This window comes from Aspergillus niger (assembly GCF_000002855.4).
Source record: "Aspergillus niger supercontig An18".
Taxonomy (NCBI): domain Eukaryota; kingdom Fungi; phylum Ascomycota; class Eurotiomycetes; order Eurotiales; family Aspergillaceae; genus Aspergillus; species Aspergillus niger.
Genome location: NT_166533.1, coordinates 283,480 through 301,038, shown reverse-complemented (window position 1 = coordinate 301,038; position 17,559 = coordinate 283,480). Strand labels below are relative to the sequence as shown.

Here is a 17,559-nt window from a genome sequence, read left to right as displayed (position 1 = left end):
AGTCGACGCCTTCACATCATCCTCCCTAGATGGGCGATCCAACACCGAAATTGGTGGGGCAAGTGGTGCAGTGGCCGAATTGGGCGGCCAGCTCCAGGCGAGCGGTCGGTCCGCATCGGACCATGACGCTTTCGCTGTCTGCCCGGTTGTTTATAAACTGCGGTCAGGATAACGTTACACAGGAGACAGGTCCGGAGGGCTGCTGTAAGAATCGATATACTGGAGGTTTTCCTGAAGAGGGAAGTTTGTAGTTTTCGTCGCGTGCATGAAACAACACCCTCCCATACTTTGTAAGCAAATTGCTTTTGGAGACGCTATGTTATATCGATTTGTAGAGTGTAGACTTTAAAATAAGTTATATAAATAATGAAAATATAGAATGATTGATGTCAGCTGTAACTTGAATGGCAGGAGGAGAAGCCCCTTTATACAGGGTTAGGCGCGTGGGAGGCCTTCACTATGAGCAGGTATAATCCGAATTCCACTATGGCAGTGACTGGAACTTCCACGGGAATGTGTTACAGGAAATTTATCCAGTGCGCTCAGATTATCGAGCGTATATTCACACATACCCATCTTGTGAAGAAGCGGGTCTGATTTACTATGTGAATATCCTTGTCGCCGCATTAACAGAGCAATGGGTTGAGAACAGAGAGAGGGGTGAACGAGAAGGCAGGATCAATTGCCGCCATGAAGGGGCAGTGATTGACATTGAGCCACATGTATCAGTGATAAAGTGCACTTCCTCTTGTTGCTATAGTAGACTAAATCTATATTTATTAACACGTAGCTGCTGTCACTGAGAGGTTCTAAGCAAGGTGCCCAAACGCCGTAAACCAAAGAGGCCTTGACAATAAGATGTTTGCCTCAGGCCGCGGTAGCCGTCGCCAATATTCAATCTCTCCCCCCTGCCTTCCCAGTTCATCATCACCTCTCACAACTCAGTCACCATGTCTGATCAACAGCTTCTTCTTGAGCGACAGGCTCGTCGTCACGCTTTGGCTAAGGTTGAGGAGCACATCAAGCAAACACCTAATATGCATGTCGAACCCAGCGACCTGAAGGCGGCCAGTATCCGCCATTTCCCTTTGTCCCTCGAGGGTACCAAAGACCAGCCGTGGTTCTTCAGGCCGTACGAAGAGGAGCTGCCTCTTCCGGTTGAGGAGGCAGAATTTCTTCAGATTGAGCTGACCCCGGATAACATTATGTGGGATACCCGTGCGTTGGAGCTCTTCCTCTTTGACCACTTCCATGATTGCAGAGGGTTTGCCAAGTGCGAGTATCCCCAAAACCCTCCGTACGGCGTGTACCGAGAGTATGTGGCTTCTCTCTCGAATTTTCATGTATGCTAGCTGGCTTTCTGACTACATCATCCCAGAATTGGGGATGTCAAGTTCGGCCAATTACTGGAATGCGGAAAGTTTAACTGGTATGCTGTATCAGTGACTGATTACCCAGGCGAAAATCTTCCCCACATCAAGGCCATTGTGGAAAATGATGCCATTGGCGATGATAAACTACTCCGTGGAGAAATCATGACAATTACAGACATCATGAAGGCCCGTCTAAGAAGCAACACACTGCGACCGCATATTGTTGCTCCGGTACAGTCTTCCTCCGACAAATCCATCAAAGGCTTCTACTAATCTTACTTTGGTAGATGCTGGTGCTCTCTCTCATGGGTCCACGCCATGCCCGTGTTTTAGAGGCCGATTTCGATGGAGTGATGCTCAACATCCGTGCTTCCGGATTGTACGATTTTACGCGGAAGAACACAGATGCTGTGCAGTTGCTGACGCGGTATTGGCTGGGTGGGGCATGCGGCCAGACCACAAAGAAATCCTAAACTGATACATCTGATTTTGGCATACAGGTTTGGTGTTATATATTTATTGGGAAGGGGCATGGACATGGAGTCACAATGATATGAATTAGCTGATTGATAACTAGCGTCGTTCTGGCAATGACGTCTACATGTACGGGCTAGGTAAATGGGCAAATATCTTGCATGTATTATGCTCCGAATATGGAAACTTGAATGGCAGATGGGTCGAGAGTAGTACTACTAGGAAGCGGTGTTTTTGCTTCACCCAACTAGCCGACTCACTTAACATGATCAATTCGTTCTAGTGATCTCTCTGTCCTGCTGCCCGTCACGTGCTGCTTATGGTTGCCGGATGCGACGATGCGGAGGAGATGGCGATCCGCCGCTCTGATTGGTCAGCATCCGACAGCGAGGACTCGGAAGGACCTGTTGAGCGTCGGCTACTATATATAAATCACTGTATGTATGCCACTGATTCTTGCAGAGTTGATAGATCAGAGATATCTGGTGAAGTGTCAATGGTGTTGTCTCACAACTCGCAATACATCACTTTCTAGAAAGACTGACCGGGCGGCAACACGTGGATGGTACGATCCTGCTCTGATTGGCCCACAGGCGGGATGGCAGGTGCACCGCCACGGCTCCGGCTCGACTTTTCTCTCTCCCTGTCTTTCATCGCATCGTCAGGCTTCATCCATCGCACACCATATCGTCAGGATGCGCTGCGCTTCCCCATTGGGATCCCCGTTGATGTCTCCTCCATCCCAGCTGTGCCCATAATCTTCAATCTGGCCTTCCCCGCCTAGGGAATGGAGCCCGCCCCGCTGCCTGCAATCATGTCCTCTGATTCGACCCCCGACCCCCGTCTGGAGAAGCCCCGGGTTGCAGTGGCCAGCCGGCTCAACTTCTTCACCTCCCAACTGAACACCTCGATCGAGGCCTCCAGTATCGAGGACTTATGTTCCGTGTATAGGCCCTTTGAGCTCCTCCTGGAAACAGGGGCTCACAGTGGCCTATGGTGGCTTGATATTACGGCCCCATCGGAAGAAGACATTGAAGCCCTTGCGCGATTCTTCAACCTCCATCCCCTGACTACGGAGGATATCAAGACCCGTGAAACCAGAGAGAAGATCGAACTTTTCGGTCAGTACTACTTTCTCTCTCTGCGACCGCCGCGTCGGCTCGAGACGGACACTGGAGTGCGTATCGTCTCGCACAACCTGTACGCCGTGGTGTTTCGAGGCGGCGTTCTCAGCTTCAGCTTCGACCCCAGTCTGCACACTAGCCATGTGCGACAGCGTATCAAGGAGCACAGCAGCCATCTGCTGTTGACCAGCGATTGGATTTGCTATGCCCTGATGTAAGCCCCACCACTACTCTAGCTCTGTTACGGCTGTGTTTACTGATGCCTGGCAGCGATGATATCGTTGACGGTTTTGCCCCGTTCATCAGTCGTGTTGAAAATGGTGTTGTAACCGTAGAAGACTCTGTCTCCATCACTCGACCTGACGACATGGGACTCGCCTTGCAGCGCATCTTCAAACTGCGCAAGGAGGTCATGAATATTCGTCAGCCGCTGCACGACAAGATCGATGTCATCCGCTCCTTTGCGCGGCACTGCGATATCTCCGACACCTCGTCGTCGCAAGTTGCCCTGTATCTTAGCGATATCTGCGATCACGTCGTCACCATGATTGCCAACCTCGAGCAGGCCGAGCAGATGCTCTCGCGATTGCAGTCCAAGTACCTCACTCAGGTTCATTTCGACTCCGGACGCATGCGCAATGGTATTGCATCGGCACTTAGCAAGCTAACTGTTCTTGCTTCTATTCTCGTGCCGATGCAGTTCATCACGGGTCTATTTGGAATGAATGTCAGAGTGCCAGGGAAGACACATGATGGGGACAATTCACTCACATGGTGGTTTAGCATTCTAGGTTTCATCCTGGGATTGACTGTTATATTTGCCTGGGTGGCCAAACGAATCGGATTGCTCGATCGGTAACCGATACACTACATTTGTTTGATAGACGTATAGCTTCATCTTACATACTTAATGCCATATACCTAATACTATGTTATTTTCCTTCGCTTAATCCCACTTACTCCTCACGCCCTAACATCCAGCCCAAGCGCCCGCTGGCTATCTCGCACCTGGCCCATCAACACCGCCATATCCTTCTCCATCTCATTCCACTCCCTCTCCACAATCTCTTTGGTCTTCTCACTCCGCGGCACGAACAGCGCCTCAAACGGTTCCGGTGTCGACACAAAAGCTGAATCAAACGCCATATCATCCACCGGGACCGGCTTCCCATCATCCCCCAACGGCGCCTGGATATCAAACGCCCAGAGAATTCTGGCCATCAACAAGAATAATGAATTCCTAGCAATATGCCGCCCGGTGCATATCCGCCGCCCATACCCAAAGAAATTGCGGAACCGACCTTCCTCCTTCTCCGTCGCCTCGAACCACCTCTCCGGCCTGAACTCCAGCGGATCATCCCACGGCTCATCAGTCAGGCACATCGACCAAAACAACGGAATCACCGTCGCTCCCTTGGGAATCCGATATCCCATATAAGTATCCTCCTTCCTCGCAGCATGCGGTATGCCACCCGGAGCCATCGACCTCCACCGCAACGTCTCATCCACAACCGCCTGAATATACACCAGCTTCTCCTGATCCTCAAAGGTCGGCATCCTATCCTCACCCACCACCTCATCCAACTCCTTTCGCGCGACCGCCACAAACCGCGGATCCGACCGCATCGCCAGCACAAAGATCTTCATCACCGTCCACGTCGTCTCAAACCCCGCATCCACCAATATCCCCAAATTATACGCCAAATCCAACCGCGGCATCCCCTCCGCATGCTTCGACGCCGCAAACTCCTTCGACCAATTCCACGGCTCACTATTTAACCCCTTCTCCAGATGTCTCGTATGCACACTCGCCTCTAGTTTAAATAACTTCTCCGCAAGCCTCTTCCACGGCGCCACCACCGCCGGCAGATAATTCAACACCGGAATAGCATCCACAATCCACGTCCCCACCCTCGCCGCGTAGGTAAAATTACCCTGAATGGTCCGCATGTCGCGCAGCTCTTGCCCCTTCGGCGACAGAAGTCGGAACCCGTACGCCAACGCGAACATCAAACTCCCACTATATCTCTCGAAATGCGCGTCGAAGTCATTAGACCGCAGCAGGTCGAACATGAGCTGCTTGCTCTCAAGATCTTGAATCGGATGGTAGGTATTCGACGCGCGGGGACTAAGCAGCGGAGCATCGAGACGCTGGTGGAGTCGTAACCAATCGTCGTATTGACGGATGAGCATGTGCAGGCCCTTGGTGATGTTGTTGGCCATGACGAGGTCAGGGCGGTCGGCGTAGATGCTGCCGCGTTTGTCGAGGAGATCGCGCGCGATGGTGGGTGAGGTTATTAAAATCAGGGTCTGGCGCCCGAATTGGGCGGACATGATAGGGCCATAGGTTTTGCTCCATTGGTCGAAGACGCGCCAAGGGAGGGTCTGAGGGGCTTGGTGCAGGTTGCCGATGAGGGGGAGCCGGCGGGGGCCTGGAGGGAGGTTGCGGTCGCGTTTGTATTCGTAGAGGAGGCGGAGGGTCAGGAGGGCGAGGAGGGTGAGGAGGATGGTGGGCATTGTGTTGGTGTGTATGTATAGGTGCAATTTTGTGGAGGAGTGGAGGAGGGCTGAGCGGGGAGAGGGGGGTGTCCTTATATGTTGGTTCTACTCTTATATACTAGTAGTGTTAATTCCCCCCCCCTCTTTGGCTACACGAGCAGGGATATCCCCTAAAAGCTATTCGACTCGTGAGGAGAGAAACGTCTCCTCAGTTACGGTGGAACGCCTTGCATTAGTTTGGGCTTCGGGCGGGCTGAGGAAAGCCCATTATGACGGTGGGAAAGTCTAATATGGACAGTGGTAGAGGAATATCATCGCCCTAGTTGTTGGATGGCTACTTTGGTGTCACTTAAACGCCCATGCATAGCGTTGTGCCGTCTGATGACCCGCTGAGGTGCATTAGCGCATCCACGGGGCACCTGTCACTCGACGCACGGCCGTTGTGGGATGACGGTCTAGCTGGTGAAGAAATTTAATAGGAATCTGTCATTGGTGGATGTGCGATGTGAGGCCATTCTGCGCGACAGCATTGTCCAAGGCAGGAGTGCAGAACCGATGTATTAATACGTGACTTTAATGATACATTTTAGGAGTTTCGCAGCTCTGAGTAGCCGAGTCTGACACGCACATGCTGATACTCACGCACCATTAGGTACATGAAGCTAGCGCATTCCATGTTCCATCGCAAATATACACCCAAGGAGAATGCAGAGGATCATAATAAGGATAGGGAGGGCTTCTCTTCCACAACGGTTAGAACACGGACGAGACTGATTGTCGAGGCTGGCAACTGCTTTCGTGTATAACCAGTCTTCCTTCCCACCATACTGAGTCGTGTACCACATTCTAAATGAATTCCATGGGTAAGTAAACCAATTCTGGTCCGTTCGTGGGTCTATGTACCACTATGGAAAACTTATTAATAAAGTGGAGTAAGATGTCCGTCAGCAAAAGTGAAACTCACACTTCTGCACATATTTGTGAAGACGGTCTTCCTAAGTGCAGACTTCAACTTCGTGTTAAACCGTTCTTCACTCGCTTGTTTTATCACAACTGAAACTGCATTGTGTTCCATTATTGGTTTAATAATCCGAATTACCAGGTCAACGTGGCTGGAGTGTCAAGATTAGCAATGGTCTATGAGGTAACAGTTGGTGCACAGGCATCATTACCTTTCAATTGAATAGACAGTTGATGTATGGCCCCTGCCAGAGTTGGGTCCGAGAATGTAGAGAAAGTTAGGAAATTCCGCCATGGCCACCGTCTCAAATGCTTGTATGCAGCCGAAACGGTTCCAATGTTCTTGTCGCGTACGCCCATTACGACCTCGCCGGTCGACATCGTACTGCGAGAGAGAGAACCCAGTCGCAAACACCTTCCATAATCCAAGTCAACATCGGCCTCTCGTGAAATTGCATTTTGGGAAGCATACAATCAAATCTGCCGGAAACCTCTTCCCAGATTGCGTTGTTATAGACTGCTCCTCCACTGCCACAACTGGATCATTTGTGATGTCGACATTGGGTCGGTGTAGACATTTCAAGTAACCGTCATTATCAAACACGCGGCGCTAAGTCATGCTTAGCATCCAGTATGTCAAAAATGAATTTACACGCATGAATAACGGTTACCTTGCACCCGATAGAGTATTCTGGGGTAAGGAGAGACCAATACTGCTCTTCTGCAGTTTCAGAGAGTCAGCATATTCCTTAAGGGAAGATTAGGCAATATTCAATAACTTACCTGGCGCACACTTCCTCACATGCTGTCGGGATCTATAAGTCTCCCATCTCCTCATCAGTTTCCCCATCCATGTGAGTTCCCCGAGGAGAATAGAGGTCTCTAGATAAAGAAAGATGAATGCCCGAAATAGCCAGAAGCATACCGGTATGCTTTGAAAGATAGCACTCCAGAGTCCGTTGATCCGGAAGTTTTTGCCGGGCATATAGTGATGCGGGGTCTATAATGCTCCTGAGCATGGATACAAAGCAATGCTCCCCATAAGTTTGGCAGGCATACCCTAATAAACTGATTTATAGAGGCGGCATCATCGGCAATAGCTGGGATAAACTGGGTGGCTGACGCTAGGATCAACATCTAAATGTCAGCATCTAGCGCAGAGAAAGGCAAGGACTCGGGTCACTACCTCCATTTCCAATGACGATGACGTTTTTCCCTGCGACTGCAGTCTCCTGATCCCACAGTGCTGTATGCACTATATTCCCTTGGAATCTTTCTATTCCTTGCAGCATGACATGCTTGGGATTCGTCAGTCCCCCCACAGCCGAGATAAGAATTCGACAACGACGAGTGAACTTCCGACCACTCGGGATCTCCCTCAGTCTCACTTCCCAGCACTGTTCAGAATCCTGCCAGTCTGCCCCCTCCCACTCTGTATGACCAACCAGTTTCAGAGCCACGCTGAACTCGTCTGCAACGCCGTGGATATATTGCAATATCTCTTCTTGCTTCGGGAAGAAGCAGGTGAATTGGGGGTATAGAGCGAAGGAAAAGCTATAGAACGCCGCAGGGATGTCGACTCCGCAACCTAGATCTACTCCATTTATGAGCGAAAAGGTGACTATAAGTCTGCTCAGGTTGTCACAGGCTGAAACTCACACTTGTTAAAGTACCAAGTTCCTCCAAAGCTAGGAGCTCGGTCGTATATGACAAAGTCCTCGCAGCAAAGTTGCTTTTTGAGCTGACAGGCCATGGCCAGACCTGACATACCTGCTCCGATAATGATCACTTGGGTGAAGGTATCGGTCGTCGATGCAGATATCATGTTTGAAAAGGCAAATAAAACTGTGCATAGTTCGATCTGGGTGTGAGGAACCTAAGAACTTGAGCGGGGACATCATGCTTAGAGTAGGTGGTCTTAGGTCACGGGATGAGGCATACACATCTATACCCTACATAGTAAGGCTAGCACATGTTCCACTAGCGAGGTTCTACATCATATTGCGTTTTTCATTCATACCTTGGTTTCTTAAGCATATTGCAGGTAGCTGGATAACGTCTTTGCTGAATGCGTCCCTTACACATGTTTTCATGTGTATTTAAATTAATGGAGGGCGAGCACGTCTGTTCGTTGGCCATTTTTGGATTTCCGGTTAGTCGTCTGCACAAATAAAAGGAGGTCGGAAGAAGAATAGTCATTCCTTCCAGTGATAGACATAGCCGTTTACGATGTAATGCATCAGTTCATGTAGTTTCCTTCTACAGGAGGGCCCTATTGCTCCACAACATTGTGGTGGAGATCAGCAAGGCAAATAGGCTACACGTAAGGCCTGGAGAGTCCCAGTGGTCATGAGATCTAAGTCAAGGTACGCGAATGTTGATGAAAGCGTAAATGTCGTCTCTCCCCTGGTCTTAAGCTCGTGTATGGTGCCCATCATGAAGAAAAAATATTGAGTTTGCGAAGTTGTTTGCATACTATAGCTCCGCCAAGCAGATGCAGCTACAAGGCATGCATGAGTTTAAATATCGCGGTAACATGGTAAAAGACAGAGAAATTTTTTATTCTCGCCTGATTCTGGTGGAGAAGTTCTGATCAAATCCCTGATGACTAGTATAACGAGCATCTAGAGTCCATACCCCCCGTCAACGACTAATCCTGCTCCATAGATAAAGCTGCTCATCGGCGATGCGAGGAATAAGATCGAATCGGTAATTTCTTCCACATCGCCTATTCTTCCTACTGGTGCACTCTCAACTTCTTTCTTAAAGACTCCCGAGTCCACTGCTTTCGATACCATTGGAGTGTCCACAAATCTGTATACGCTTCAGAGATGTGCGAGATCCAGCAAAATCAAAGCTTAACATACCCTGGGCAAACTGCATTTATGCGAATCCCACTGGGAGCGTAGTACTTGGCATCCTATGCCATTAATCAGCTGAGGTGAATCGTATTAGAATTTGATAGTTGCTTCGAACCATTTTCGTGAGCCCCATCACGCCTGTAGATGCTTATAAGCCCTGAACAGAATATTCCTTGGGCCGCGTGAATAAACGTACCATGTTTCGAGGATGTATATGCTGGAAAAGGGATACCCGTAGCTGAGGCAGTAATGCCTAGCGAGGAGCAGACGTTAACAATAACACCCCGGCCATGTCGTGTACCACGGGATCTGTAGAGTATCAGAACACGAGTCTGCAGTCGTAGGCTATTTATCATGTATTACTTCTGAGTGAGCATTTGCTGAATCAGTGCCCTCTGCGACAGCCACACACCCGTCTGGTTAATGTGAACTGTCCGCTGCCAATCCTTCAGGGATAATCGATCTGTAGGCTCTCCCGGATCACCAACTCCAGCGGAGTTAACTCCAATATCCACACGACCGAACGTAGTGGCCGCCTTCTGGACCGCATTGTCAACATGTACTTCGTTAGTCACGTCAACAGCTGATGTTAGCAGTTCCACATTGGGGAACGTCTGTTTCAGCGACTCGGAAACTTTTTGAAGAATTGACAGATTGATGTCGACTAATGCTAGCTTGGATATTCCGTTCTGAATGAATGTTCGAGCCACGCCCGCTCCGATGCCTGTATTCCTTTGCCTCAGCTCCGCGATAAGATTCACGTGGTGCCGTCCTACCCGAGCCTGCCCCTGTGATGAAGGCTGTTCCTTGTAGAAGATGAGCCATGGGGGTACGTTTCCAATACTATTGGACAGATCAATAATTTAAACTTGAAATGGAACAGGAATATTTTGTAAAACACAGGCCTGTTCCTTTCCTCATTGGAATATTGATGCTCTCAGAAATCTCTCCGTAAGAATGTCATTTTAAGGCTTGTAGTGCCCAGGTACACCCCTTATGCAGTATCTCTTCTCTCATGTGTATGATAGAAGTCGGCGCCATTCTTCCTTGCGTCCCTTGCTGCTATTGACCCCCTCGCAACCCCGAAATTCTTAAGTGGGAAAGTGTAAATGCAGGAGACATTATTTAGATCTACATAGTCTTCCGCAAATGTGACGATACATCTAGGAGGACATGGGCGCATGACTCATCTCCATCTCCAGGATTGCACTACTACCTATTTCGTCTACTTGCACGGCGCATGACTCTACAACTAATTTAGTATTGATATGTCTGATCACTTGCACTTGGCTATGCCGAGTTAATGAAGTGAAAATCGAATTAACCCCATTCTCCCAAGAAGGAGATTTGGAGGTTTGCAGTTGCCGATTAGCGGCAATCTGTATAATGAAGTCAATATGGTGAAAACTCTGAGCTTGCTTGCCACAACTACCAATACATTGACGCTTAATATGGACCTCCTAAGCCCTTGGACTAGACGCTGATATACGAATATTGAGCCCATAAATGTGTATCTAAGACCAATATTTTAAACCAACACGAGGTCCCCCTTCTCCCACGGATGCTCTATCTCAATGGAACGAATAAACGACTCATGCTCTTTACTCCTCGGCGTAATAGAGATTGCAAAAGGCTTAGGATGACTGATTACTCCAGGCAGATACTCCACAATGGGCTCGATTTCTCTTCCATCTTCAGAAATTTTGGCAATCCGGAAAGCCTGCAACGACCGGACAACGGTAAGAAATATGGTAGAGTCAGCAAAGCCACGACCGGGACAAATTCTACGGCCGAAACCAAAAGCGAGATTATGTGGATCATGCTCTGCCTGGTAGCTCTCCGTTGTTAAGAACCTCTCAGGATTGAATGTCATCGGATCCGAATAGACTTTGGGGTCGTGCAGAAAGGCCCTGGATCCCCAGATGAGCTAAATAATGAGGCAAGGGTATAGAAAAACAAACGTGAACCAAGTGCATAATAAAGTCAAGAGGTAATGGTCAAAAAGATTTCCACTCGGTATGATATCAGAATTCATCAATCTCAACGCCAAGCAAAAGCACGAGACCTGAGGACCATATGACAAGATACGATTGCCTGATACAGAGATCGGTATTAATCGCCAGGCTAGGTGAGGGGTCAGATAGTTCTCCTGCCCCCTTTCAGGACGATGCAGATCTCACTGCCCTGTTGTAAGGCTCAAGAGAAAAATGTTCTGATGTTTTGGGAGGCATGAAATTCTTCGCTTGAGTGGTGTCTGCTGAGGCCCCGTATGTGTAACACCATATGCAAGTAGGTGTTTTGGTGCAGGGAGAGTCTGAAGGGGAATGGAGATATGCAAAAAATGAAATACACCGAGTGATGTATCGGACAATTTAGAATATCTACCGAAAAAGCAGGGGTGCAGTTCTGGCCAAGAAATCGCTTGAGTTGTATCAATACTGTAATAGAGACGTTCATGAACAATGATATGTTACATCATGTACGTTGGGGCAGAAAGAGAAATGATAGACACAAGGCAAATGTGCTGCATAGATCATGCAAAGAGAGTTTACAACCATTATCGAACCTACTTAAAAGGGACTCGGGCAGCGAGTGTATTTTTCATGTATCGGGGCCTCTGTACGTCCCTTACTCAGCCGCAATTACAAGTAAAATCCGCCATATTTTCAATTTTAACCCAACTATCCCGGACCTCCAGCTCGCCAGTGCTGCAGCCGGATTTTGCGCCTTCATGGTACCCGCGACCTTACTCGCCGCTATGACCTTCCGCGACTACGGCCCGGAGCTGACACAGTAAATAAATGACCTATTCTGGCTCAGTATGCTTCTCCCATGGCCCATATTTTGGGTGCAGTGGTGGACGACTGCCTGGGCTGTTTTCTCTGACAATAGTCCTGACCCCGTCTTTCCAAGGGCCATGGGATGGATTAACCTGATTGTACCCATAGTCTTTGCGTTGGGCTCGGGTATTCATATGCATGTAACTGGGCCCTTTGCTTGGAATGGTGGGCTTGCCTTTTGGCCGACAATTGTGCTTGTAGGGTTGGAGATCAATTGTTCTTGTTGGTATATCATGCAAAACCTTCGACGGAAACGCAACCTATAGCGGTGATTCCAAGAGATGTATCTCTTCTTAACTATTTTTTAGCAATCCTAGTCATTTCAGAGTTTTACGTCACATGGAGGGGTACGTAGGAGGCGATTTCCGCCGTCGCCCATCACCTGCACAAAAAGAAAATATCTTCCAGTGCCTTCGCACGGAATTGATAGTGCTCACGCGTGACTATATATATATATATATTGTTTGTGTATGTGTTTGTTTCAGCGACAGAGGGCTTTTCTTCTCAGAGACCCCCGGGACCTGCAGCTTGATTCTTGTGGCATTTTCAATAGTCTAGCCTGGTCATGATTGAGTAACAATATTCGTATTCGAAGACAAACTGGAGCGTGAAACTTTCAGCTTCTTAAATTACAAGGAAAATCAGAACCAGACCAACTACACCCATCCTGTTATATCTCTAGACCTCTCTCTATTCCTAAGCACTCAAATTGTCATGCTGTTTAGAATAGTATCCAGCATATAGCCCACTGCAACATCGCAGCCCTAATCACGCGGTATATCTGGTGAGGACTCAAGAAGTCCCATGTCAATTTTTCCAGCCATAGTTGGATCAGACATGAGACGTATTCCTCTTGTGTACGAGGCGGGAGAGCCTTGCAAACAAAGGAATCCATGAATGAGGAAGTCAGCCAACGGCGGAGACATAGTACCCATGACGATATTCTGGAACACGCTTTATCGTAGGTTCTGTTCTCTGATACCGTCACATCCAATAGCTGTAGGGATTGAGTTATATCGGATGCAATGACGGGAGAGGATAATGCATCAGCGGGTGACCTTCCAGGTTTTGTCTCCTTCGCCATAGCAGTGCCTGCATTCGGAGAATTGACGATTCTAGAATAAAAGGCAGGATCCATAACCTCAAGTCTCAGCCGCCTAGGATCTTGACCTTCTGCGGAGTACTGTGTAGACCTTAGGCAAATTGTGGTTTTGAATACTGATTTACAAGGTATGTAGGTGACTTCCAAGTCGCCTGGGTAAGAGGCAACTATGTGTTTTAGATATTCTCGAAAGAATCGTTCGAGCATCCTGCTTTGTAGGTTAGCATGTAGATCAAATAGGCTATGTAGCATCTTGAGTGGTGCATCTTTCCTTTCCCCTTTACTCGGACGTCTTGGCTCGCTTCCAGGCCGTACATCCGGGTGCTCCATCATCCTCATGAGATTCATGACGTGAAGCCGAATAGCTTGGAATAGAATTCTCGGTGTTGCCAAAGTAACATTCACAGTCCATATCAAGAGGATACTAAATATTTGGAAAGAGGATGCCTTGCCGGGGTCGATGGGTGGTACCTTGCACCAAAGCCTTGCTATCATTCTAGGGGCACCAGAAGGATCGAAGGTCGTCGTATTTGAGAGAGATCGATTTCCTGACCATGATGAGGGCACTACAGGGTCCAGAAACGTGCTAGAGACTGTTTCTCCAACTTTTTCAAATGGACTGGAGAAAATCTCTTTTTTCCAGGTCGCTTTGTAGGCATATTTCCCATGTTGTGGGATCAGCGAAAATACCCTTTTGTCCTCATCTAAATGTTCCTCTTTGCAGTCCAAGAGTTGCTCAAAACCTTTTTCTGGGCTTTCAGTATATATTCTGGTACGCCGCACCTTGAATAATACGTTTCTCTTCTCATCAAACGAGTTGTTGATCTCCATAATCACCGCGTCCAATTCCTTGCTTTCCGAATATAGATACCACCATGTCACCACGCTCCGTTCCCACCACAGGAACCGCGGTACGCTCAGCATATACGCGTACGGCCATTTGGCAGGGTTCTCGTTCTTAATGCCATGTCAGCCTAATTCACACTACCCTATGCTCAGATGGCCTACCTGTTCTCTGAGAAATTTATTTAGCTTATTCTCTAAGCTGAGGGTATCATCACCACGGTGGAGGTACCGAGCTGAGTCAAAGCTGAACCAGCTGGAAAAGTAGGTTTGTAACAACCTCAGAAGAGAAGATCTCTCAGTACACTCCTCTTCATCTGTATGCTTGGCATCAATAGATAACAGTCGCCCGAATCGACAACTGATTCCTACAGGTATTCCAACAAACAAAACATTGAAGGTGAAATTGTTTTTTATCGGCGACAGGCGAGTGTGGTCAAGCGTGATGGGGAAGAGAAGGGGCTTCCCTATAACGGACTTGTCCTTTGATAAAGATTTAATGTTACGCGGGGTAAACGACACCAGGAAAAGAAAGCCTATCAGGCCGATGGGTGCCAATACTGAACTGATGGCGAAAGTTCTTAGCATGAACTTCAACAGACCGGGCCACCCTCCCAGTTTCAAAATCAGATTAACTGTCAACAATGCCGCGTGGAGCAGTATCCCGTCGACTGATATCGAAGGTAGATTCTTTCGTACTAAGTCATGAAGCATGCTGTCTTGATTCATGGTATGTTGACGAGAATATCAATCGAGACACTTGAGCTACACAGTAAGTATCATGCCTTGTTGTTTTAACTTATATTTCCCTTTTTCAGTGGCCTTTCATTCTGTACACCCAGGCCAATGCTTTATCTGCGTTATGCAGTCCACACCATTTACTCCGCCAAGTTTGGTGCAGGTATTCTGTGCGACACACCTGGAGAACTCTTACATTCTTTTACATAATGCAGCTTACAGGATTAATGATTCAGGTTGCTGTTCTCTTCCTCCTTGCGCAGGAATCCACTGACGTAATAAGAACTTCTTCAGTATCTGCGGGCCCCTCACTTCCTTGGTACTATCTTATTCGTCACTATCAATGTCCCAAAACACTCACACACAGTTATCAAAATTCTGTCTCCAAATACAGTATAGATGTGCAATGATCTTCTCTCCTGAGGAATTCCAGTCATGGTATAGCGCAGCGTCCGGTAACATCAAAACAGGGACAGTCGCTTGTCTGATGATATGAGGAAGGTTAACGTGTGATAATGGTGTGATGACAGCAAAGTAAGCTTAAATTATCAGGTATATGCGTTCTAGAAATGGGGGGCCAGTGGTTCTAGCAGGATCGAGGCTTTACACTGTTGGGACTAACCTTGTCACTGCCGACATGGTGTAAACCCAAAAATTCCGTATGATCTTCTTCAGCCTTCTTTATCACCATACATTTTGCAGTCATGTTGTACTGTAATGTATGTACCTCCTCGTATGATTCCCGAAGAAGAAAATGCGCTCTCGCAACTCTTTTATCTAGATCTCAACGAGGACACTGGCATATGCACTCAACCAGAATAGGCCGGACGCCTTTACAGAATCTCGCATTCTCATGGGTCTCAAAATATTAGCTCGTACCGTAGTTCTCCAGAAGCAGACCTACCTGTATCAACAGCTATGGAGCAAGTAAGGGCTAAGCTGCCACTGCTACCGATCTGTTGGCTTCGGGTCGCCTTTGAAGCCCCGGGCATTCTCTCTGCGTGTCAACTTTCTATTTTAACGCCTATACACGCAACAGCAGTAAGCCTTTCATTTTTGACACAACGAAAACCCCAAGACCACAATGGAATATACATTCAAAGTATTTTGCGGGTCGTCAGATGGAAAGGTTGTGGAGAAATTGACTACTCGGCGACTCGGAGATAATGATGTCTTCATCGAGACCACCCATTCTGGCCTGTGCGGAACAGACGAGCACTTTCTTCATTGCGACCAAGCTCTTGGACACGAAGGGGTAGGTGTTGTAAAGCACGTTGGTCCCAGCGTAAGTTCCGTAAAAGTTGGGGACAGGGTTGGATTTGGCTTTATCCGTCGTGTTTGTGGGAGATGCGACAACTGTATAAGTGGTATGTCGGTTCCCTTCCACTCCGCCATCAGTACTCTGTTCTATTCAACCTAATGCATACGAATCTTGCAAGGCTGCGACCATCACTGCAGAGAAAAACGAGCATACGGCCAACATGACTTCGATGTTGGATCATTCAGCCACGGCACCGTCTGGGATGCCGATGCCGTCTATCCCATTCCAGAAGGATACGATTCGGCCCATGCAGCACCACTGCTATGCGCCGGCGCTTCTGTCTGGGCTTGCTTGACCAACAATGGAATCCGACCTTCCGACCGTGTTGGTGTCATGGGAATAGGGGGGCTTGGTCATCTCGCGATCAAGCTTGCTAGGGCACTGAGATATAACGTGGTGGCGTTGTCAAGTTCGGAAAAGAAACGCGAGGAAGCGCTAGAATTTGGAGCGTCTGAGTTCTATCGCTTTCCCAATACTCAGACGCCAAATCACATCAAACCCGTCAAACATCTTTTATTGTGCGGGAGCTCTGATGTTGACTATGCCTCGTGGGTATCCCATCTACCCTCTAAACAAAATGCAATAGATCATGCTAATATTTATCGCAGTCTACTGGATTTGGTTGATACAAACGGGACTATATATCATATTTCTGTGACCTTGAAGCCTACTCCTATACCTTTAGTTCCGTTTGGTCAGAAGGGGATACGGATTCAGGGATGCTTCATCACTTCGCGGCGTAATCTGCAAGAGTTGTTGGAGTTTGCTGCCCGGTTTGATATCAAACCGACTATTATGACTTTCCCTCTTACCAGGAACGGCCTTGAAGAGACGATTGAGAAACTGAGAGCGGGTAGGATTAGATACAGGGCAGTTCTGGAATATCAGGCGCCATAGACCCGCACTTTGGCTTGCACTCCATCTAGGAAAAGAAGTATATCCTGCTAAGAGCCTGGGGTCAGAATTTGCCCCATCCATGATACTTCTGGTCAATCATGTTGTTATAGTCTTTGATTATTCCTTGATCACTTGCAAAGTGTTCTTCTCTATTTAAAGCGCACGACAAGCCACCGATATCATGCCTTCATGGAAGTAAGAAGTCTGTCTTACCACAGGTGATCCACATAGACATTTGAGTATGAATATAACCTCGGGAAACCTGTCGCGTCGCTTGCCACAATATTGTTCATCAGTGAAGTCCTTTCTCAAGCTATCCATAGTGTGATTTCTACCAAGAGGTCCGTTGTGAAGCAGGGCAATATTCTACGTAATAATATTAAGAGAATTCTCTGATGTTTTCGCACAAAGACAATAACTGACAATCACATATTAGAGACCATAAGAAGGGACATAGGTAGAATCTGCAAGGCAGAATTACGACACTAGACATTCTTATAACATTGAACCACGACAAAACCCGAACA

At 47.9% G+C, this 17,559-nt stretch overlaps 8 protein-coding genes across 8 annotated transcripts; 3 read left to right on the top strand and 5 right to left on the bottom strand.

The window, feature by feature from the left end:
- Positions 1-950: 950 nt before the first annotated feature.
- Positions 951-1,846, top strand: An18g01500 (uncharacterized protein; the record flags this gene model as incomplete). The annotated part of the gene is made up of 3 exons (XM_001398573.1): positions 951-1,315; positions 1,379-1,604; positions 1,661-1,846. 3 exons carry the CDS (start codon positions 951-953, stop codon positions 1,844-1,846), a joined length of 777 nt encoding a protein of 258 aa, XP_001398610.1.
- An 815-nt stretch (positions 1,847-2,661) lies between these two features.
- On the top strand, positions 2,662-3,830 carry An18g01490 (uncharacterized protein; the record flags this gene model as incomplete). Its single annotated transcript, XM_001398572.1, has 2 exons — positions 2,662-3,185; positions 3,242-3,830. The coding sequence occupies 2 exons, from the start codon at positions 2,662-2,664 to the stop codon at positions 3,828-3,830; spliced, it is 1,113 nt and encodes a 370-aa protein (XP_001398609.1).
- Positions 3,831-3,934: 104 nt separating this feature from the next.
- On the bottom strand, positions 3,935-5,488 carry An18g01480 (uncharacterized protein; the record flags this gene model as incomplete). Its single annotated transcript, XM_001398571.1, has 1 exon — positions 3,935-5,488. One exon carries the CDS (start codon positions 5,486-5,488, stop codon positions 3,935-3,937), a length of 1,554 nt encoding a protein of 517 aa, XP_001398608.1.
- Positions 5,489-6,185: 697 nt separating this feature from the next.
- An18g01470 (uncharacterized protein) lies at positions 6,186-8,569 on the bottom strand (the record flags this gene model as incomplete). The annotated part of the gene is made up of 11 exons (XM_059745595.1): positions 6,186-6,260; positions 6,435-6,529; positions 6,643-6,871; positions 6,903-7,040; positions 7,102-7,151; positions 7,214-7,235; positions 7,490-7,554; positions 7,617-8,018; positions 8,090-8,306; positions 8,372-8,375; positions 8,451-8,569. 11 exons carry the CDS (start codon positions 8,567-8,569, stop codon positions 6,186-6,188), a joined length of 1,416 nt encoding a protein of 471 aa, XP_059604987.1.
- Positions 8,570-9,054: 485 nt separating this feature from the next.
- An18g01460 (uncharacterized protein) lies at positions 9,055-10,116 on the bottom strand (the record flags this gene model as incomplete). The annotated part of the gene is made up of 6 exons (XM_001398569.1): positions 9,055-9,244; positions 9,298-9,350; positions 9,407-9,429; positions 9,488-9,600; positions 9,655-10,015; positions 10,068-10,116. The coding sequence occupies 6 exons, from the start codon at positions 10,114-10,116 to the stop codon at positions 9,055-9,057; spliced, it is 789 nt and encodes a 262-aa protein (XP_001398606.1).
- Positions 10,117-10,591: 475 nt separating this feature from the next.
- On the bottom strand, positions 10,592-11,164 carry An18g01450 (uncharacterized protein; the record flags this gene model as incomplete). The annotated part of the gene is made up of 2 exons (XM_059745594.1): positions 10,592-10,748; positions 10,830-11,164. The coding sequence occupies 2 exons, from the start codon at positions 11,162-11,164 to the stop codon at positions 10,592-10,594; spliced, it is 492 nt and encodes a 163-aa protein (XP_059604986.1).
- A 1,688-nt stretch (positions 11,165-12,852) lies between these two features.
- On the bottom strand, positions 12,853-15,520 carry An18g01440 (uncharacterized protein; the record flags this gene model as incomplete). The annotated part of the gene is made up of 6 exons (XM_059745593.1): positions 12,853-14,190; positions 14,242-14,774; positions 14,996-15,003; positions 15,035-15,136; positions 15,176-15,192; positions 15,437-15,520. 6 exons carry the CDS (start codon positions 15,518-15,520, stop codon positions 12,853-12,855), a joined length of 2,082 nt encoding a protein of 693 aa, XP_059604985.1.
- Positions 15,521-15,898: 378 nt separating this feature from the next.
- On the top strand, positions 15,899-17,032 carry An18g01430 (uncharacterized protein; the record flags this gene model as incomplete). The annotated part of the gene is made up of 2 exons (XM_059745592.1): positions 15,899-16,181; positions 16,254-17,032. 2 exons carry the CDS (start codon positions 15,899-15,901, stop codon positions 17,030-17,032), a joined length of 1,062 nt encoding a protein of 353 aa, XP_059604984.1.
- Between the last annotated feature and the right edge of the window lie 527 nt (positions 17,033-17,559).